This window comes from Protobothrops mucrosquamatus, unplaced genomic scaffold, assembly GCF_001527695.2.
Source record: "Protobothrops mucrosquamatus isolate PMUCROS unplaced genomic scaffold, P.Mucros_1.0 scaffold45, whole genome shotgun sequence".
Taxonomy (NCBI): Eukaryota; Metazoa; Chordata; class Lepidosauria; order Squamata; family Viperidae; genus Protobothrops; species Protobothrops mucrosquamatus.
The window spans coordinates 3,500,787-3,524,883 of NW_015386427.1; the positions used below are offsets into that span (position 1 = coordinate 3,500,787).

General features: G+C 35.1%; 1 protein-coding gene across 1 annotated transcript in view; it reads right to left on the reverse strand.

Annotated features, from left to right (window-relative positions):
- SGCE (sarcoglycan epsilon) overlaps nucleotides 1–23,772 on the reverse strand; it is a 40,449-nt gene extending 16,677 nt beyond the window's left edge. Inside the window, exons 1-6 of the mRNA XM_029283260.1 lie at nucleotides 23,656–23,772; nucleotides 7,868–7,990; nucleotides 6,699–6,856; nucleotides 6,017–6,089; nucleotides 4,007–4,205; nucleotides 3,455–3,617 (exon numbers count right to left, since the gene is read on the reverse strand). Coding sequence (XP_029139093.1) covers nucleotides 3,455–3,617; nucleotides 4,007–4,205; nucleotides 6,017–6,089; nucleotides 6,699–6,856; nucleotides 7,868–7,990; nucleotides 23,656–23,737 — 798 coding nt within the window. The 5' untranslated portion in view covers nucleotides 23,738–23,772. The remainder of the gene's footprint in view (nucleotides 1–3,454; nucleotides 3,618–4,006; nucleotides 4,206–6,016; nucleotides 6,090–6,698; nucleotides 6,857–7,867; nucleotides 7,991–23,655) is intronic.
- Between the last annotated feature and the right edge of the window lie 325 nt (nucleotides 23,773–24,097).

A 24,097-nucleotide genomic window follows, 5' to 3' on the forward strand; every position in this document is an offset into this window, starting at 1 on the left:
ACCTTGCTTTTTTCACCATTGAATTTCATTTTGTTAGATAGTGCCCAGTGTTCAAGTCTGTCCAGATCCTTCTGTATCTTAAGCCTGTCTTCTGGAGTGTTGGCTATTCCTGCCAGCTTGGTGTCATCTGCAAATTTGATGAGTTCCCCATCTATCCCCTCATCCAAATCGTTGATGAAGATGTTGAAGAGCACTGGGCTTAGCCTTGCACAATAAGATGTAGAAAAGCTCTTGTAGACTGTCAGCCCAGCTGCCAACGCTGTGACAAACTGAACTGAAGCCAATTTCTTTTTGTCTTCGTTACCCACATATTTAGTTCAGAAGGAGGGGTGTGTGTAGTTCTGTTAGCCAAAACAATTCAAATGTATGAGAACCAAGGTAATTGCTGATAACATTTTGGCGGGCTGAAGAGCTGGGAGGAATGCCTGTGTTTTCTAACAATTGGTGAATGTGATTTATGACAGCAAATTGGGGTTGGAATTGCAACTTGCAACTTTGTAACCAAGGGGAAGTATGCTGGACCAGTCAGTTAGCTTAAGAACTGTAGGTTAGAGCATTTAAAGGGTTAAATGCTGTTTCTTTAAGAGATGGCTTATGGGGAATGTAGTTTAGCTGTTAGTCAGACCCATTTCTTATCTAGTCAGTGTGAGGGGCTTCAAAGTTTATGACTGTACTTCCTGGCGATGTGTATGTAGAAGCCATTGTATAAGACAGACACAAGGTTCTGTGTCCCATAAGAAATATGGGGTGAGTCTATCTTTAATTTTTCACACCACAAGAACGGAGAAGATTATGATATGTTCATCAAAAGAACTCTTCTTGACTGTAAGTTATTGTTTGAGATTCCTGAAGAATAAATAATCTGAATATTAGTCCGTTTTTGGGAGTTTATCTGTCTGAGAAGAACAGGATTAAAGCAGATATCTTGTTTGGACCAGAACAGGAAGGGAATTCATCTTGGGTTCACCTTTGTATGTGCCATTATTTTGTAGCCAAATAAAAATGTTCTTTGAGGAAGAATTCCTTGCCTCAGCTTTACTGAGGCCCCCATGTAGCTGATGAAACAAAATGCTCCAGTAAGGATGCCAAAAGCACAGACATTCTCTAGAAATATGTACAGTAGTATGTTTTCCTGCTCTAATTCAATGTTTACCTTCCTGGCTTTTACATCCTGAAATATAATAAGCTGAAAAGCCAGAAATAAAGATCCATCATTCCTGGCATGCATATGCAATTATGTCATAGTTATTTTTCCCCCCAGGAAACATGACATATGGATAATATGGATATTGTTATTAAAGGGTTCAGGGCAACCATATTGAAAGTCTTATCAAGGGAGGCTTTGCAGGGGTTTAGGTATTATAATTTCTATAGACTCAAATAATTGGTTTACAACCATTAGAATGGTGTACAATGGCAGAACTGCTTCAATTTAAAAGGTGTTAACTCCTTTTGATCAACATGTATATTTCACCCCTGCACACAATCACAGATAAAATATGAATAAGATATACAGGTAGTCCTCAACCTAACCACCATTCATTTGTGATCATTCAAAGTTACAATGGCAGTGAAAAAAGTAACTTATGACCTGTCCTCAGACTTATGACTGTTGAAGCATCCCATGGACACATGATCAAAATTTGGGCACTTGGCAACCAGAGTTGCAGGGTCACAAGATCATGTGATCACCATTTTTAACGTTCCCAGACAATTTCTGACAAGCAAGTCAGTGGGCAAAGCTGGATTTGCTTAATGGCTACACGATTCATTGAAAAACTGCAGTGATTTCTGTAACAATCATGACAAAAAAGCTCATAAAATTATTTATTTAACAATTACCTTGTTAGCAAAAGAAATTCTGGTCCCATTTGTGGTCATAAGTCGAGGACTACCGATCATAAGGCCTGAGATTAGACCAGGTTTAAACTTTTATCCAAGATTTTTGAACATAGCTGATTTTGGCTGATCTCCCAAACCTTATCAGGACTGAATCTGTTCAGTACTCGCAAAGAAGACAACCAGGAAACCTGTAAGGCTTTAAGGAAATTAGGAAGGAAAAAAACTCCAGAAAGCAATGGCAAGCCTATTCCGTATTGCTGCTAAGAAAACTGAATGCCAATGAAGTTATTGGAATCAATTTCAATTTATGGATGTCTATATATTTAACTTTTAAAATCTGTTGTGCCAACACTGTGTCTTGTATCTTTTTTGACCATAGGAAAATACATCACAAATCCTGCTAAAAGTGCTAACTGTAATTTTCTCATTCTAAAATAAACAAAGGCTATTCTTTAAATAATAATACTTATTTGTAAATAAGCCTAAGGACATAAATAGCTGTTTAATGCCAACTCATACCATTAGCCTAATTATTGTATTATCTATTCCATTCTTTGGAATCTATGTTTTGATGATAATTCTCAGAATCCATGATAGAATGGGCTAAAAAAAGAGGCTGGGTTATCCTGACCACCTGGAGATGCTAGGAAGGAATCTTGATGATTTTTTTAAAAAGAAAATTACTCACTCTACATCAGGAGTGTCAAACTGCCAGTCCGCGGGCCAGATGCATCATAGCAAAACTGCACCCACCCCATTGCCAGCAATGGCAAAAAAGTCGTGATATGTCGCGACACGTCACATGACGTTGTGAGTTTGACACCCCTGCTCTACATGCATGGGTCTATGTACAATTATTTCTCTCTGATTGTTTTCAAGTACTGTGCATCAAAGCCATTTATTATCAAAATTTCAAATCTGTTTTACTTTTATTATGGAAACTGTTTAAAAGCAAAGATGCAAATAATGAAATAGTATACTATTTCATTATTTGCATCTTTGCTTTTAAGTAGTTTCCATAATAAAAGTAAAACAGATTTGAAATTTGGATAATAGTAAACAGTGCAGTTTCCATAATAAAAGTAAAACAGATTTGAAATTATAGTAAACAGTTTGGTATAGTGATTAAAACATCAGGCTAGAAATCAGGACGCTGTGAGTTCTAATCCTGCCTCAGATACTAGATCAGCCGGATGACCTTGGGCCAGTCACTTTCTCTCAGCCCTTGAAATGGCAAAATACTTATGAAAAACCTTCCCAAGAAAACTGCAGAACCTTGTTCAGGCCGTCTCCAAGAATCAAACATAACTGTACAGAACAAAAAAAAAATACAGAATAACCATAGAATTATCAAGAACAATAAATTACCAGTTTAGCTTTCTTCAACAAGTTAGATTTTCATCAGTCACCAAATGGCATACTGGAGACAAGGACTACAAAATGTCCAAGCAGGCACATGAAAGAACATTAAGACTGCAATTGACAGAAATTATGCCTATCCCATGAAATTCATTACAGAATTTCTAAGTGTATTTGCCCAATTCATCTTCCCAATGATATTTTAAACTTTGAGCAGCTATATTTTCTGAAATACCTCCATTCAATAACTCACCAAAGAAATTTTACACCAATCTATGTGAAACTGAGTACGAAACTTTTTATCACAAGTTATTAGAGGTTCCATTTCTTGACTGCATCTCAGCTGATTCTGTGGGTTTTCTACTTCCCGTAAGCAGGAAGAGAATGTAACATCTGCACCAACCATAACATAGACACTGAAAAATAAAGTGGAATCAGTTTTAGGATGGTCATTGACAATCTTTAAATTAAGCATTTGTTACATTTCCTTTCTGTGAATGAAAACAGCTTCCAGTCTTGTCTTGACTTAGGGCGGTTAAAAACTGCCTGAAATGCCCATTCTACTCTGGAGTCAGGCTTCGTGCCAAGGCAAAACATCATCCAATCAGAACTAAAATCACCAGGTCTCTCCTTCCTGCATCCTCACGTTTTAAAAAATAATTCCTTCTAGCAGAGAGAGTTGGATTAGACTCACAAAATATGAATTAATTATTCATTAGTCCACTACTGCTTTTTACCGATGTGTTTTTAAGAATAAATACTAAGCTATTTAATAAATTGCTGCCAGAGAAATATAACTTCTTACCCTTCTTTCATGTCATTAATAGGAAGTGGCACTCTCCCTCCCCTATCAAGAGCTGACGTGATGTTTATGGCATTCAGGCGCTCAGGCTGCCATACATTTTTCACAGCTCCAAGGAAGTCTCCCAGAACTTCACTGGCCAACATTTCCTCTACATTCATGTTTTTAATGAAGAATTCTGCTTGATACGGCAAAAGAAGATCTAATTGCAAAAAAAAAAAAAAAGTAATTGTGTCTTAAATCCTTTTCAAATTTCTGAAAGAGATGGACTAGTAAATCACAAATACAGGTAATAATCCTTGAATTACAATCACAACTAACCCAAAATTTGTGTTACTAAGCAACACAGCTAAGTGAGCTTTTGCCCCATTTTACAATCTTTCTTGCCAGAGTTGTTAAGTGAATCACTGCAGTTGTTCAGTTAGTAACACGGTTGTTCAGTGACTCTGGCTTTTCCATTGACTTCGCCTATCAGAAAGTTGCAAAATATAACCCTGGGACACTGCAATCATCATAAATATGAATCAGTTGACAAATGTCCAAATTTTGATCGTGATCGTGTGTATGCTGCAATGGTCATAAGTGTGAAAAATGATCATAAATCACTTTTTTCAGTGCTGCTGTAACTTTGAATGGTCACTAAATGAACTGTTGTAATTCGAAGATACTTGTATAGTATTTTGTCCTTTTATCTGCATGAATAAATGTAAAAATGCCTAAGAAAGGCCTAGCCTTTTAAGCATAGTTATAAGACTCAGAGTGCTACAACCCATGGATTGATTATTTGTGCTGGCACCTCTTATGCACGGCTTTTGAACCAATACTAAAAAGTCACTACTTCATTCTCATTTAGCAATAGGCCATGACTTGCATAATTTGGATGTAACTAACCAGAGCATATTCAACTTTGGAAAGAGTCAGTCACTGTCTCTCAGCCCAACCCACGACATGGGGTTGTGGTTGTGGGAAAAATAAAAGGAGGAAAGAGTATTAGACATGTTCACCACCTTGAGTTATTTATAAAAAATAATGGAGGTATATAAATGAATATATATAAAAATATTGTGCAAATACAATATTGTGCAAATACAATAATCATTGTGCAATAAAAATATTGTGCAAATACAATAACCATCCATGTTAATAGTTCAGAGATATGATTATATGATATGACAAGAGACACTGTCAAATATCCTTTTCCCATTACGTTTGCCTTTATATGAGGGCAATTCAGAAATAAATACACATTAGAAAACTACAACATTACATTACTTTTCTACATAATCGCCATTCAAATTGAGGCACTTGTCATAACATCTTACAAGGTTTGAAATTCCTTAGTAGTAATTGCTCGGCACCAAATCTGGGCTATGGGAGAGGATCAAAAACATCCCAACAGAACAGCTTCAAAAGTTCTTGGGTGTGTCTAGCAGTATGCGAGCGAGCATTATTGTGAACTAACACCACACCGGAAGTGGTGCCATAGAAAATCCCACCAAATGTGAAGATGCCAAAAGAGTACTGCTAGTGAAGTTCATGGAATGTGGTTCGACCATCAATTCAGACTCTACTGTGAAACGTTACAAAAATTCAGACAAGCCACCCGTAACAAGTGTCAAGGCATGCTGATTTCCCGTGTGGTGTTGGTTCACAATGCTCGCCCACACACTGCTAGATGCCTCCAAGAACTTTTGAAGCAGTTCCATTGGGATGTTTTTGATCACGCCCCCATAGCCCAGATTTGGCGTCAAGCAACTACTAAGGAATTTCAAACCTTGTAAGATGTTATGACAAGTGCCTCAATTTGAATGGCGATTATGTAGAAAAGTAATGTAATGTTGTAGTTTTCTAATGTGTATAATAAAAGTTCTGCATCTACGAGTGTCTGTTATTGATAATCAAATGGAGGTTTATTTCCGAAGTGCCCTCGTAATTATTCAGTAAAACTTAACCAATTCATATTATTTATTAACTGAAACATTCAAAATGCTGACATAATTCTTGAGGACATACCTTCTGTTGACATTATATTAATAATTAAATTATGTCTTGCTGTCTCAAAAGTACGTCTGTTATAAGCAGTGATCTAGTAATGGAGGAAAAATTAATTATTACATTTCATAAAGGATAATATGGTAAACAACAATAATGGTTTTTTAAAATTTGCTGCAGATGTTTTCGTTTAATCTTCTCTTATTGAAGAACAGAAAATCAGAGAAACAAGCTATGTTGGGGGTGGTAGTCTATTCTTTCAGTTATAATATGACTGAAGAAATTTTGAGAATTATGGGACATTCCAGTACTGGTCGACTTACCTTTCACAACCTTACTAAGCAATACAAAGGTGTTAATGGACTTAGAAGTTGACTGTTTTTTAAGTAATATGATTTTTTTAATCATACATGAAAAATTATATTAAGATAAAATCCTTTATCTACATACCTAGAATAAGTCCTCTTTCAGTCTTGTAGTTCTTTCATCAAATCTGGTAGTACTGAAAGCAATTCAATATCTCTGCATTTAAGAGCTATGGTTTTTCAATAGAACAGACACTGAAATGTAATTTTCAATGTTGATGACCTTTCCTTTTAATGGAATGTGTGTGTGTTTATACTATTATCATTATCCCTGGTAGCATGTTTCTAACAAAATGTCTAATGCATTTTTAAAAATAAACATTCTGCAAAGTAAATACCTCAATGATGGTTGGCTTGCCCATGTTTTCTATAGTTGGTGATCCGTAGAGCACACCATCACTATATGGTGTTCTTTGGATGTAGCGCAACCAGCCAGGTCTATCAGGGTAGCCCATTAGGTTTGTATTAAATGTTATGGGATCATTGTTTATCTCACCTGGATAAATAAGACAGCTGTGTTAAGATACTGTTTAATCATCAGAATACCATATTTTTATGCTATTCCAATGATAATTCCTACTATTTAGAATCTTAATAATTTTCATTATAGTAATAAACCCCAAAAAGTATAACTATAGTTCTTTATAGTTGTGGCCAACAAGAACGAAATATTTGAAAACAAAAAGAAAAATGGAATATTCAGCAACAGCCATTGACTCTTAATACCGCATAAATGCCAGTATTAGTATTAAATTGGACCTAACTCTAATTAACTGGGCACTGCAACTTAAATGAGGTTGTTCCATTAACTGTGAAGGATTTGCTATATCCCTTTACAGCAGGGGTTCCCAATGGGTGATGTTTGCAGCCCCTGGGAGTGCGAGACAATATTCCAGGGGGTATGAAAACTTGGGTTTAGAAGTTTCAAAATTATAGGGTATATGCATAATTTCGTTGCCATTATTTCAAACTTTTGTAAGGGATGCAAGAATATATCAGAAGCATTCTAGGGATGCAGAGTATAGAAAAGGTTGGGAACCGCTGCTCTACAGGAACAAGTATTAAATATGTTAAGAAAATGTGTTTGTTAATTTTGCTGTAATAGTCTGATCTGATTTTATAGAAATAAGAATAATAACACGTATCACAACAGGTATTTTTTATTAAATGCAAATTGGAAAAGAGGTGATACCCAAGAACAACTGGAGGCTAAGTACAGTTAGTCTAAAGGCCAAAAAATTCATGATGCTAAATGTGTCAAATCTAATCATGATGCTAAATGTTACAAATCTAATCAGAAAGAGAAAGATGATATTTTCATATCAAATTAACAGTGCCATTTTTACTGAGACTTAAATCTTTTCACTCTCTCCTATGCACACATAGCCAATAGCCTTTGAGCTACACCTTTTGTAGAGAAATGATGATTATGTGATCTTCATAAAGACAAGTTTAAATGGAAGCTGTATTAGTTTTATACGCCTTTATAATTGTAAACATTTCTTACCAAGCTTTCCATAAGGAGGAAACTCTCCTTTAAAATGTTCTCTCTCCAAAACATGAACAAAGAGAACTCCAGCAGAAGGATAAACATTTCGATCAGAATGCACCTTAGAGAGAATTGTGTACACTGGAAAGCAGGAGAATAGAAGAGAACACAACATGAAAAAAATAGATCCATGGAAAATAGTGGTTATATGCTCATTAAAAAAAAAGCTGAAAAATATGACATACAATACAAACCCCAAAGTATTTGTTGCCTTTTTTAGATATCTTCACAGCTCTTCTTCTGTTATGTAGCTCCTGATACTGAACAATTTAGAATTTCAATCTTAATTATATAAAACCCAAGAAGCAATTTACAAGTCACTTTGTATGTAGTAAAACATATTGAGAGATGTCAAAGCAGCTACGTTTTTGAATAGTTTGGTAAAAAGAAGAAAAGCATGTTCATGGTACTGTATTTTTCAATTCATGTAGTTATTATGAAATCTTACTGCAATCAATTGTGCTTGTTACAGCAGTCTTAGTGTGTTAAAAGTAAGTAACACGAAGAAGCAGAACAAAAAGAGTGCTCTGTTTGAAAGAACTTTCAGAAAGCCTGTAATTTATGCTAAATGCATTCTTTCCCCACTCCTGACAACCCTTTTGCTAACAATATTTTATTATCAACCTTTCAAGAACTATATATAATTGTTAACAAATGCAACTTGTATTCCTTGATGAGTTCCAGATCATCAAGGGCATCTCTCAGCTTGAGAAGTAATGGTTGGGGGCACAATTCTGATCGCTATCATATAAAAGGGCATAAATATCTCACTGTTTTTAAGCCTGCATTATAATCAGCATGAATAATAAGCATTAAGCACACAAAATCTATGGTTGCACTTTATTAAAACTCTGTAAAATTTCATACATGAATATATATGTTTTATATTGCTTTTATTTCTTCTCTTTTCAGTATTATTTCTCTTGGGGTTTTTTTTGTTGAATAATCTAAATCAGGGGTGTCAAACTGCCGGCCCGCAGCCCGGATGTGTCATGCCAAAACAGCACCCACCCCATTGCTGGCAATGGGAAAAAAGTTGCTATACATCGCAATACATCACGTGACATTGCGAGTTTGGCATTCCTGATCTAAATAGTCTAAATAATAATATAAATAAATAATAATAATCCATATCTGCCTATCTCAAGTTCTTGAGAAGGACTTGGTAAGTAGAGAAAAATGCCAAAGCCAGTCTGAATATCTGGCTGACTATTTGAAGAATCATAATAATAACTTACATAAAATAAAAAAATAAAGGAGTTTTATAAAAAAAAATCTGTGAGGAAGTCTTTGACAGTAAAAAAAAAATCTAATGGAAACACATTCTTAACTTTTACTCTCATTGAACTATCTTATTGTTTATTTATAAATGTGTTACATGTGATTAATATAAAACTTTGTATTCAAAGAAAAGCAAGGTAGAATCAATCTAAAATCAGTCATGTAGAGGTCATGAAGATTCCATTGAGGTATCTCTCAGTAATTAAATATAAATAATGTGGAAATATTAAATTAAATTCTGATTTTTATCCATATCATATCAATGCCTATAGTATCAACTGCTTCAACATTTCACAAACTTCTTTTATCATTTGTTGACTTCTTTTATATTAAGACTGAGTTTATACTTTAAAACTGCTACATCATAAAAGAGGACAACATTTTAGTTGGCTTCTAAAAGTTCAACAATGAAAGCTATTGACAAGTGGTAGTAAGAAGCAAGTACAATTAGGTTATTACATTCAATAAAACTGGAAGATGATATATACTTTCTATTCACTGTGTTTTAAAATATATGTAGATGAATTTCCCCGCTTATCCCTTGAGTGAATCAAAGATACACAGAAAATGTGTAAAATAATTGAAATACATTATTCATTAGATGCAATATTTATGACTTATCTGAGGTGGGCAATAAGTTGTTATTTAATCTTTCATACACATAACAAAACATCTTTCAATTTTGACTCTACTGAGATTGAAGAATAATTCTAATTACCCAGGTCATCCTAACAGCTTAGGATACTCAGCTATTTTGCCATCTTTGGTAAAGCTAAACCTATTTTAAATGCAATTTTTTTCAGTTAACTAGCCACTACAAATAGTCTTCAACTTACAACCATAATTGAGCCCAGAATTTTGGTCATAAATTATGCCAGTCGTTAAGCAAGTTATTACAGGACTGTGCCCAATTTTACATTAGTCGTAAAGTAAATGCTGTGGTCATCAAATGAATGCTACAGTTATTAAGGGAAACTGTGGTCATTAAGCAAACCCATTGTTTGTGATGAGCTCTTTTTGCTAGAAACCAAAAGTAAACTTTGTTTTTTTATTTAAAAATCCTCTATAAATTGTAGCCACAATGCAGGATATGGCAAACGGCCATAAAAGCAGGCAGGTTCCTATGCACCCAAATTGCAATTATGTGACCATAGCGGGCGCAGGATCACAAGTACTCTTTTCTGGGCCTGGCACAAATTTAAAATGGCCACTAAGCAACTGATCTTAAGTATCTGTAATGCCCTGAGTAACCTGTCAAGCATATGAATGTTTAGGTATAATCCATACATATTGGAAACAATCTTGTGTTTTGATATGCTGCTTGGGCTAGAAGCAAATCTGACAGTGTCCTCCGTCTGTCCCAAGGCAAAGCCTATAGTTAAGAAACATACAAATCATAACAGAAATCTGAACTGATAAATTGTAGAAGCTTTTACAAATAGGCCATTGCATGTACAGTATGAAATTACCTAACAGTAAGCCTATGGAGTGAACACTGCAGATTGCCTATCCCACACTACACAAAATCCACATCTTCCACATCATCCTTAGAAAACCTTTAATGAGCGATTTCTTCTATCCCGAGTAGATGCTCTGGAATATCATAAGTTGGCTGATGAGAACGATATTAAGAGACCTAGGAGAGTTCTACTGTACAGACCTATAATTCTGCAAGCACATAAGATTATGCTGCAGGATCAACTCATTGCATCCCACTGTGCAATGCATCCTAAATACCAAGTCTTGCTTTATTCCACAGAGTTCTTTTTACAACCCTGTAATCCCTTGCTCTCAAGTGGGGTCGGGATGACTGAATGGAACTGAGTGTTTGCTGGTTGGATGCTCTTCCTGATGCCTATGGAGAGTTCACAGCAGATATTTTCTCTTGCAGATAAATATCTGTCCCTGCCTAGGATTGAACTCTCAGCCTTCTGACTGGGAGGCGAACATCTTCACCTCTAGGCCACCACGCTATTCCACAGAGTTCATATCCTACAAATTAATTCAAGAGAAATTTTAATTCCTGCTTCAGATGAGTCACTCCCCACATGCCAATAAAACTAACCATCAGACATTTTTTTCCTCATCTCAAAAACAGAGGGAGAAAGATAACATTGTTCTCCACATCTGATATAAATGCAAGTTCTCCCAGGCATTTAATTAAATATACTGCATTATCAGATTTTTCTCATGTTTTCTAATCCAGCTGTTCCTCTATAGTGTTTTCATATTAGACAATTATGTTTCCAATCAAAGCAGGTAATTTCATTAACATAATTCCAACAGTATCACTATTAAAATAATGTGGTGACCATACTATGTGATGGTCTGAGCATATTAGGCAGAAATGAAGGGTAGTCCGACTATATTTGCCGTTCATTAATCTACTTCAGCATAGAGTGATTATGCAATGCTTCAGATATTATTCTAAAAAAATGCTATAGAACGATTAGGGGTTTCCATACCCCCAAATTAATATGCCAAATTAATCCTAAACTAGCTATTGGCAGTTATTATTAAATCAAGTCCTATGTCAAATGTTACAGATATTCTTTCATCTCTAGTTATGATTGCAAATACATGAAAAAAAAATATTTCTTTTTCCTGTTTCCAGCTTTATCATGAAGCCCTTGCTGCATTCCACAGTTTTCTGGGGTGGTCTGTTTTCCCACTGCATTATAGGAAATGTTGCCTTGTCATAGGAAGTTACTTTATTTTATTTTATAAGTCACACCAGTACTATATTTAATTCATTAACTGAACAAATATGTAGTTATTCTACAGAAACATTTGTTTCCCCAAACCATACTTTAAGATTCTAGCATTTAATTAAGTATTCTTAGTGCACTAATTATTTAGTTCTCCTCGAGTCTTATTCTTCTAATTTTCTTTTCCATTTTAAATTTTTTTATGTAAGATAGCTAACCACAAAAAAAAAAAAAACCCTAAATGATAGGAACAATTTTCCCTAATTGACCCTGACATTTAAAATGTCTCCTAAAATGAATTGAGACAAGATCTATAAATGGGAATAAAATGAATAAGCAGTATTATAAACAAATTATCTCACTCACCAGTTTACTAGTATGGTTAAGGAGATGCCAGTAAGGAGGAATGTGTAATATTTTAAAACGGGCCATTATTTGAATGAGGAAAACCACAAATAATTTAACTGAAAATTTAGTAGCAAACAAAAAAAATTAGAATGAGGAAAACAACATTTAGAAGATTAGATGTTTATATATTTGTTGTTATCTGCACACATTGTCAGTAAAACACAACAGAAGTGATTTATCACAGAATATTGCAGAAAGTTGATAAATCCCATTTAAATGCCTAAACTCACCATTTTTCTCAGCAGCCTTAATGCTACTGCTAATATATCTGATGAGATGCTTTGTCTTCCCTTTAATCATTCCATTTACGCCAGCAGGAGGGTATAAGAAAAAAGCTTTCCAAAGGAAAACAAATGCAAGATAAATAAATTAATACTAGGTCAACTGTTTCTCAGTAGTCAAAGGCCATAAGTCAGAAAACACTTCATTTGGCAGATTCTTATCTTTGGCTTGTTGGAAAAGAAACAAGGGAGATTGCTTAGTTCATACATAATGCTAAACAAGCCATGGATGGAATTGCTTCAATAGATTAAGCTGCTATCACTTAAAGGAGCCAAATGGAAGACATTGGAAATATATACCGGTATATTGCTAACTTTATTGTAGTTAAGCAAAAGTTCCTAAGAATACACCATAGTCTGATGCTCAGGCACAATGTTTCAGTTCTGTACATGTTAAGGAATAAGAAAGAAATTCATAGGTGAGGGAGGGGTCCTTGGTGATCTCTGAGCTTGCTTGTTTTCTTGCAGATGTTTCATTACCCAAACTAGATAACATTATCAATGAGCACTGATGAAGTTATCTAGTTTGGGTAATGAAACATCTGCAAGAAAACAAGCAAGCTAATGACCAATGAGCACCAATGACCCCTCATGTCAACCTGAGCTAAAAATATTCTCCTTTATTAATAAATTCATAGATGCTGATATTTTTAAAAAAGAATATTAATAAATCTGCTTTAAGTTACTAATATCTACTGAATATTTTTGTTTCCAAGAAATTTAAAGATAAACAGCTTAAGCTAAAACTTAAGGCTTTAAGCCATTCCTGACATTAAAAACCCACCTAAGAACAGATCACTTAAAGATGTCATAAACTTAAATTCTTCTCCAATTTGTCTCAAAAATGGAGTTTGAGCTATTATTGTTAATCTAACATTAATACGGTTTCTCAAAAGTCATGCGTATTTCTTAAACATTGGTTTCACCCATAATATTCTTGAGATTTTGTTTTCTTGAAACAGTGCCTGTAAAACATGATTTTGATGTTTTGAATAAACTACGTACATTCAGAGCAAAGTCATAAAACCATTTTAAAAACAAACATTGGGTAGCTCACCTGTAATTGGTGCTACAAGTAGCTCTGGATGCAGTAGCCATGACTGGAATTTTCTACTGCCGAGATAGACAGGAAAACATACCTCCAGAAGGACAAGCTCCTGGGTGCAATTCCTGTAACTTTCCCTTCAGCATCCATGAAAACCAGGTTGATAGAATAGGAGATTAAAAATATCTATCATAGTATGGATTTGGAGAAGGAGAGGAAGACAGAGGGCATAGCAGCATGTGTATCTTCAGAAAAATGTCTGTGTATCACACATATGGGTAAGTAACAAGCTTATCTCAGGGAGATAAACAGATAATGCCCAAATTATCCCTGGATCTAGTCAAATCATCTTTTAAAATAATTTAATCTATGGCTTAAACACAGAGACTCTGAATGAATGTGAAACATTGGTATCATATTGCTGCCTGGCAGAATTTGCTAAAACACATACAGAGCAAAGAACTAAGCATCTTATACATAGGAGATCTCTATAAAATAAATATATTGATAAAATATATCCAGTGTTGCTTGCTGTTAATATCTTGAGTACTACTTCCGTGATAATACAATAAAGTAACAGGTAAGATTCATTACATATTTAATGAATAATTTCAGTTAGTTGAAATAGCAAGATGCCCCAAAGGGATGACTAAGCCTAACAAATAAAATATCACTGAAACAAGTTAATGAACTAGATTACAAGCTGAAACAAGAAGAAACTGAGAAAAAAGTCCATTTCTAAATTATGCAATTCTAAAACCTAAACTGCATCCCAAGTGGACACTGCTGAAACAGAAACTATGATGTCAGGTACAACTTGCCCTCATTGGAAAGTGTTTTGCTCAGCAAATAGGGAAACTGTAGAATATGAAAGTCAGCATTAGGCTCTGCATCACATGATCATTAAGAGTGAATAAAGAATAACAGAGTTGGAAGGAGTCTTGGAGTCTTCTAGTCCCTGTTCAAGCAGGAGATTCTATACCATTCCAGACAAATGGCAGTGCAATCTCTTCTTTAAAATCTCCAGTGATAGACATAGAACTTGGAGAAGTTTATGCCAAAAAAATGGAGAAAAGGCTTAACACGTTTTCCAGAAAATGTTTGTATATTCTTGTTCTGGAGCAGAATCGTGGATATTTCATGACTCATTAAGGGCAGAAAAATCCAAGCCTAACCAGAAGGAATTTTATGGATAAGAGATCAAGGAAAGCATAGAACTGCAATTACCTTCAACAGACAGGATGAGATCAAATGAGAAAAGACCTTAAGCAAGACCTTTCTTCATAGGATACTGTGCAATGAAAAAAGTGTAAAATATTTGAAAATTATCAGGTTTTAAGTATGAGAATCACTTCTCACACTGATGGAAAAGGAGCCAGTTACCAAAGTAATAAACAAATGCAAACTGTTTTTTGTTTATATAGGGGTCCAGCCATTTTCATGGAAAGAGTAAAAGGAAATGTACAAGAGTTGTTCTGCCTCAAATTTGCCTATATGTAGATGTCTCATTCTATAGAGTATAATACAGTAACAACTCCTTTTACAACCCTGTAGTCCCTGTTTACGGTAGAGCTGAGCATTTACTGGCAGAATATTTAATACAGAAATTCTTGTAACCTTTACTTTCCTCCTATACTAGCTAGAGATGTAGTTCTATTCCTTGGTATTACTACTTCCAGTCCATATTCCAGGGAAGACAATAAAATTCTGTACCATTTACCCCACCTGCTCAGAGACCATCAATTGTCTGTTATTGTTAAACTTATTTTGCATATAATAAAAGAATAATTCCTGGCTAGTTAGTCCTTGTCTCTGGAAGCAAGCTTGATAGCTATTGGCAAAGGACATAGTAACAATCTGTGGTTGGAGCATTCATTTCTATGTTGTTACATGCAGTGTCTACTAAAATCTACCACAGTTCTAGAAGATTTTGATCATGACTAAGGACATCTGTGTGATAAACAAAGGAACATAGTAATATTCTTATCTCAAAACATTCCTTTAAATTCAATTGAAAGAGGTCAATCTCTTTTCCAAAGCACCTGAGAGCAGGACAAGAAGCAATGGATGGAAACTAATCAAGGAGAGAAGCAACCTAGAACTAAGGAGAAATTTCCTGACGGTTAGAACAATTAATCTCTGGAACGACTTGCTTCCAGAAGCTGTAGGTGTTCCATCACTGGAGGTTTTTAAGAAGAGACTGGACAGCCATTTGTCTGAAATGGTATAGGGTTTCCTGCCTGAACAGGAGATTGGACTAGATGCCCTCCAAGTCCCTTCCAACTGTGTTATTCTGTTACAGACTTTCAGAATTATTATTCAAGCCAGTACTTTTGACCTGAACACCTTTTTTACAACTAGTTTGTAAAATAAGTTCTCTTATACCACCATGTAAATATTATTTTAACAAGTCAGTGCCTAGTTTCTCTAGGATCCTATACACTTTTGTCATAATGACTGAGGAAATATAAGCATCATACAAATTATAGAAAAACTAAGAAAATACAAGCATTATACAAATTATAGCAGGGGCCAATCTACCAACTTCACAAAAATTGCCATTAATCACATAACAGCATGGGAGCAATATCCCTATCAACTCTATAAAAGAAGAACTGATCTCCAAACCAATCACACTGCACACACAAGCACATATTTTGATATACACAGACAACACACAGGAGTGACTATAATTCAGATAGCAAAAATCCAGCAAATGAAAATATTCAAAATATCCACAGTCTCTGTTAGAGAATGCAAGAAAGGAGCAAGAAATAATAAGACAAAGAAATTAAAGATATGATATATAAAAGAAAGTATAGCTGAATCCTTGCTTTCACTGTCTTTGTGTCATAAGTTCGCCATCACTGATATAGGAGAATAACAATGGATTCTTTCTATAATTAAGTATGGAAGTAGTCTTTACATATGTATTAAAATTGCATCCATACTATAAGCAATCACATGCCAATTTTATCAATTTGCCAGTTTATTTATTTATTATTCAAATGTATTGACTGCTTAACTCCAGTGAACTATGGTGCAATAAAAACTTTAAAAAACAAAAACCATAATAGCAAGCAACATTAAATCAATAAATCAAATTATTAAATCAACAATCAAATCAGCTAACAAAACACAGACACACACACAAAAACACATACACAAACATTGATCATTAAACATCAATCCCAGGCCTGGGAAGAAAGCTAGATTTTCAAGTTATCCTATATGCTGTATTTTTTATTTAAACTTTATTTATATCTTTATTTATATGTACTTATAGACCATCACTCAGGATACATACTGGATAAAAACTAAGGAAAAAAATACACTCCTTCCAAGGGTGTGTGTATGGAAGTCTTGTACACTATACATGGGGACATGACTTAAAATAATATCCATATCTCTTCTGCATTGATAGCTTAGGGAAAAATGAACTGATATACCTTTCTAATAGATTCTATATATTTCTTCCTAAAACACTACTAAACTCCAAGACTAGGATAGTTCCTGAAGTTAATGCACTGCACCAAATCATCTAAAGTCCAATGGTCCATACATTCAGTTCTCAAGTATATTTGAATTTCATAGAAAGAGCTGACTGAAGAATCCCCATCTAGGATAAAAGTAGTTATATACTGTCTCCTTGTGGCTGATTTAGGTAAGGCGTTGCATTATCACTTGTATCCTCACTATTTCCCGACATTCTGTTATGCATACTTCATTTATTTTTCTTGTATGTTGTATATGACTTTTTTCATAATATTCCACTACATTCCCATACAAATCATTCAACTACATTGTAATTACAGAAGTTAATGCAAAAATATGTATTTTTATAGAAGAATTAATGAAGTATACATTTTGTGCCCATGACTGTATGGATGTATAGATATGTATGCATGCAATATGCCAGTGTAAAACAAGCAAAACATTTAGACATCATATGGAGAAAAGAATATGAGTTTGGGGTGTGAGAGAGACAAGGAAGAATGGATAGGTTTCTAAAAGGGAGTATATTTTGTGAAATTCTTTTGAGTGTTTATGCAATACATTTTATGATTCACCAATCCTTAAATAAGCAGCTATTCTGTGACTGTTCACAAAACTTTTTAAAAATTGAAATGAGTTCCCCAAAAGATTGGAAACATTACTAGAATTGCAGGCACCAAATTTAGGATATCCTTTCTATTTGAACTTATTGGCTAGTATGTGCACACACCCTGCTTACAAAAGTGTTTTAGTACAATCAACACTGATTTCAAGGCCAGTGCTAAAATCAGTTTTGCTCATGAACAAGATCATGAGTATTTCCAATGTTCTATGATCAGATAAAAGAATGTTGTAAACATTCAGTGTTCTGCTGAATGAGGATGATTGTCTAAAAATTGTTTTGCAATTCTTTGCACATACTATTCAAAAGCAAAGGCCTGGGGATAGAGATATTTACAGTCAAATATCTATTTGTATGCAATCAAATCAGTGACATACTCTTATAAAAATATGAAATGTTAAGCATGCAGAAGAAATATAATAGCTGAGATACAAGAAAAAGGCTAGTTTATACTACTAGTTTAAACTACTATAATTTACTTCATTTATTTTACTTAATTTCCTTATATGGGATCACATATTTCTGATAAATTCATATTAAAGTGCCTGTTTATATACTTCAGTAAGAAAATATGCAATTTGCTTTCCAAATTCTAACTTCTAATTTTAATAAAATGACTCATATACATACCACATGTAACCCAGCTTTTTAAAAATTGTTAACTCTTTCATTCATAGACTTTGATAACTCAGTCTTTTCATCTTTATTGTGATTTGTAATTAAGAAGAAGGAATCATTGTTGAAGTATTTGGTTACTTTTCTTTGAGAATTTGTGGATTTTAATGCAAATGCTAAGTCTCTATATATTCTATATTGTACTAAAAGTTCAAAGCTATTTCTCCTCAGTTTTGCAGAAACTGATCTTCCCATTTTATGTATATTCATTAAAAGATTTAAAAACTGAAAGCTTGCTGAAAAATAAGTGTAATACGGCTTCCGGTGGCGAGGCTTTGCCAATGGAGGCTTTCTTCTCAGCCTCCCGCCCGGGACTGCGTCAGAGCTGTCAAAACAGCGCGGATCAGCTGTTTTGCGGCTTGGAACTCTCTCCCCGGGCGAAGGGGAGAGAATGAGTTTGGTTCAGATAGGGGTAGAGTTCTCTAGTCCCCCCAGGAATGATCCTGGGGGGATGTAGGTATGAACTCCCCCGGAGTCTGGACCTCTTCTCCACAGCTCGGAGTGTCTTCGCTCTTCGGAGCGAGGCTAGACGTCGCTGCCACTGCTGCTACTTTGTATCTGCTTGTGAGTAACTTTTGAACAGACGGAACCTGACAGGGGATTTTTTTTTCTGCTTTAGTTAAATGGTGACTTTAACTCAAAGATCTTATTGGGATTTTCACTATTTGTTATAAGTGAAAGTGAGAAGAAAATGGCCGCGGAAGCGTTGTTTCTTTGTAACAAAAGGAAAACTTTCACTTTCTTTCCGGTGGTGGAATGATGCATTTTAAAGGATTTTAAAGAACTTTTCTTAAGTCAAGCTTTTTTAAGTTAATTTTTGCTCTTGTGAGTTTTAAAAATAAAAATAAATAAAAATAAAAATAATTTGGCAGAATGGCTACAAAACGTACTGGAGTTTCTGCATTGCCTAAAACAGCTATCTCCTCTCCTGTTTTGCAAATTCAACAACAAAAACCTAGATCTCCCCCACCATCACCACCTCCCTCCATTACACTCAAAGATTTGCAAGAGGCTTTAGCTAAGTCCTCATTACAAACTGTGAAACAAACAGAAGAACTTTTGGATAAGAAAAATCAGGAACTTTGTGAAAATATATCACATATTTTTGAAGGACTAGCAATTCATATTGATCGTATAGAGGGAAGGGTGGATGACTTAGTGGAGAAAATGGAAGGAACAGAGGACAGACTTGAGAAAGTAGAAGAAGGTGTGGAGAACTTACAAAATGACATGATGTCACAATTTAAAGAAATGGAATTTGCCCTGAGAATCAGGGGGCTTAAAGAGGATTTACAAGAGAAACTTAAGGAGGAAATTGTTACAGCTTTGGCCCTGGTATTGAATTGCAACCCTGAGGTGATCTGTGGAGAAACAGAAAAAAATTATAGAGTCAATTCCTGGGTTGCACGTCAGAGAAATATACCTAGAGATGTGGTTGTTTACTTCACCACAAGAGTACGTTGTAATGAAATTATACAGCTCTTTTACCAGCAGAGATTTCAAATTGCTGCACAAGACATTATACTTTTAAAAGAAATACCTTCTAAGATTTTAAGAAGAAGAAAAGACTTTACTTTTTTGGCTCAGGAGTTAAAGAAGCGGCAGATGCCTTTTAGATGGGAGATTCCTATGGGCATTGTGGTAAATTTTGAAGGGACCAGATACAGGTTAAACTCTGTACAGAAAACCAGAGATTTTTTTTTTGTCAGTCCTGAAAGCTGATTTGTCATCATCATCAACATCTAAAGCACAGGAAGATTTGATGGAGCAACTTGTTGTGGAACTGTCTGGGGCCATGTCATTATCTGCAGGAGATTCTCAGATTCAACAAAAGGTGGGAGTGAATGCAAAGGAGCAAAGGATGACTCGTGCTGCTTATAGGCGTAAAGAAAGAGAACAACAACAAAAGGAAACTGTAATATATCCACCGACTTCAGAATCAGTGGGAGGGGCGAGGCCAAAGAGATCTGCAACAATAGACTTGCAGGGAATGCTGAACAAGCTTCATAAGCCAAAGGATGGTTAAATTGATGATGCTGGAAGTGAGATTTTATTATGGAACAGGAAGAAATTAGTTTAATATTTAATTATATGTCTGTAAAGAACTTATAGTATTTTGAAAGTCTTAAAATATTTGATAAAGTAAATTATTTTTCCAGCTATGAAGAGTATTGACTTAAGATCTTTGCTGAAAGTATTGATTTGAGAGTGAAGAAAGTGTAGGAAAAATTTAAGAGTAAAATGTAAGAAAAAATGTATATAAAATGTTTGATAGATATTTAGGTTTTAAAAAATTGTTTTGAGTTTAAATGTTGAAGGTGGATAAATTATACAAATATCATATAGTTTTTGATGAGTTGTATTGTTGTTACTTATTGCATTATTAGAGTTAAAGTATGTATATACTGATTGTATTATCTTTGTTTAGTTAAATTGTAATTTAGATATGGAATGGAATGAGTGTTAGTCCTGTATTGGGTTCCGGGAAGTTCAGGGGGGGTAGGGGATCAGGGGAATTATAAAAATTGATGTATTTACATTTTATAGATAAATACTTATTGTATTGATAAGAGGAGATGCTCGGCTGGTATCCCAAATTGCACTCGAGGAAATGGTAAGAAAGGAGAGGGGATGTAGGTAGGTGGTAAGGAGGAAGGTGGAGAGGTTGGGGGTCAGAGGGAGGAAGGAAAGGAAAGTGGATGAGGGTGGAGGCATGGCGGGGACTGCCGAGCGTCTCCGAAAATGTATTGATTTGGATTATTTTTTCTTTTTTGTTTATGTACGTAAATGCATCATAATCTTTGTTGTTTAATTATAAAAATCAATAAAAATTTTATTAAAACAAATAGGTGTAATACATAAAGCTCTCATCAAACAATCTTCAATTGTTAGTGAAAGAAGTTTTAAATACAACTTTAAGGACTTATTTTTTTTAATAAAATAGCAAAAGGAGACTTAGAACTTTGATTTTGGAAAGTTACAAATGGATTAAGGCTCAAAATGGATTTGAAATAAGATTTTGGAATTAAATTTAAGGATCATTCCCACAGGAAAATGCTTTTGTTCTGAATTCTTTTAGAAAAAAATTGATAGAATGGGTCTTTGAGTTGAATGCTAGAGGGAAATAAAAGGAACCAAAGACTGCAGTTAAAGAAGAACGCTTAGATTCAACTTAAAGATACAGCATGAAGCAAAATATTTTAACATTGGTCATACTGAAGAATATTTTTGAACAATGGACTCAGAAGTTAATTTTAAAAGTGTCTGTCACTCTAATGGACTGTATTTAAAATGCCATGGAACAACATATTTTGCCTTTCAAGATTGAGACTGATCTGAAAATGAATTTAAAAATGACATACAAAAAAAACCAGTCACTGTTTTAATAATTAAAAGAGATACACAAGTAACAATCCAGCAGAGAAATCTGGATCATTTTTCTATATTAGATTTACAAAAGGTGTTTGTTAATGCTTTGAAAAATGTTATGAGATGGAACAAAGAAAAAATGAAAATAAATCTAATTCTACAACATCATTTGAGGAAACTAAAAACCAAGATTGTTAAAAGTAAAAAGAAAGGAATATAAAGTTGGTGTACTTGATAAAAATTAAAATAGGTATGTTATTACCTCTCTACTGACTTTTAATGAACTTTTGCTGACATCAAGACTGAAATGAGGGGTTTTAAAGAATGATTTAGAATATGCTAAGAGACCATTTGTTGTATTTTAAGAGAAGGTGTTAAGATACTAAAATTGTTCATACTTGTTTAAGGGGGAAAGTAAATTCTTTATACATTTCTTTTTCTTAATTCTTTTCCTATTTATTTATTTTTTATTACTGCATCTTCTATTTTTTCATTTTATTCTTTTTTTAGTTTGTATTAGTTTACTATTGTAATTTTAAGTTTTTAATAACATTACAATTAAAAAAGAAGACATTTGATTCACTGAGGAAGATATAGCACATGCCTTGTATATCAGTTATGGTAGAACAACATCCCTAGAGAGCTGTAGTTTAGCCAGCACTGAATAGCATGGACCACTGGTTCTTAGTACCTGAAAAAACAGGCAATAAATGTCAAAAGTGCATATACCACTTTATATTTTTTCTTTTACTTTAATAGTTAACACTATGTATCCTTAGTTCTCTTATCATAATGTTAAAGGCAGTTACTTAATCATGAATACAGCATTCATCATATATTATTAGAATGTGAATATTAACCATGGGGGGAGGAGCAAAAAAAGCCAATAAACCCAATATTTGAGGTTGTTGTTATTCTGAATTTACTCTATCCAACATTTATTTTTTATGGAGGTCTTGTCCTCTGTTTTCGTTTCCTTAGACAAGCATGTACACATGTTTTCCTTTTTTGGTTAGCAGGATACTTTCCTCTCCATTTGCTGGTAATGCTCAGCTTGTATCCACATAACCAAGAATGGAAAAATGTGCCTGCTATTCCGAGTTCAGGAATGATAAAAAGCTTTGTTAATGGGCTGTCTGATCTGCAAAAGAGGAAAGCAGCCTCTCTATCCATCAGCCTTTACAAAACACAATCAGAATTCACACAGTTTAGAACTATATGGGGGGGGGGGAAGTGGGGCGATTATAACACTTCTGCATACATATTAAGTTATTTTTTTTTTAAAAAAAAAGCGCATTTCCCATCCCATTTTTTTTTAAATGTAAGATTACAAAAATTATTGGAGCTTCTGCATATACTTTAAACACACCAGGTGTTATCATTCTACATAAGGTTGATTCTTAAATATATTCTTCTATACAGTAATCCGGTCATGTTTGTGTGTTTTTCCATTATTGTAAAAAACACCAGTAATACATCTTTAAAAAACATTTTTCTATAATATGCCCTAGTGTTATGAAAGAGGGAAGATAATGGCATCTGGCCAGGGAAGGCAATGCCTTTTGCAGGCAACTATCCCAACTGCTCCCTCCTTTCTTGCCCGCAATTTTTTTTTTTGAACCCTCCCGGGGCAGCTGCTTCAGGAAGGGCGGGCATCCGTTCGTGCGGGAAAAACAGCGAGCCGCTGCAGCAGGCGCAGCGGCAGAAGGCTGGCATCAAGGCAGAGACGAGGAGGGACACCCCCACCGCCGCTTGACAAGGGTCGGGCATGAGAAGCAACGGTGTGGCAGGCCGTGTCCGAAGGAGGATGCGCCATCTAAGCGGGAAGGCTGGGCCCAAGCAGGGGCTCCGCAAAGACCAACCTGTCAGCAAGAGGGTGGTAAGAGCCGCTCCGCTGGGTTTGCTCTGGGACTGGAACCAGGATCCTGCTCCGCGGTGCAGCATTGCTCCTTGCGGCTGGAGCTAAGTGCGGTCCTCTCGCTACTGCTCTTGCTGCTCCTCCTCCTTCTCCTCCCTCCGCCGCCCGCCTTCCCGCCTGGCATAACTATCCCCAGCAGCAGCATCGCTCCCTCCTCCTCCTCTTATAGAAACGAACGCGAGGGAAGGAGCGAGTTAGGCCTGCAAAAGGGGGTCGGTCTATGCGCAGCCAGGCCCGCCTTCTCTGGCCCAGGGAGCTGCTTCATGTCGTGGGGGGGGGGGGAGCTTGGTATGGCTTGCTTTCGCTCCAGACTTCTGGGACTGTTAAAGCAGCTGAATAGGAGAGACAGAGAGAATTGCATCTTGGTGCTCTCGGAGCAGGCCTAA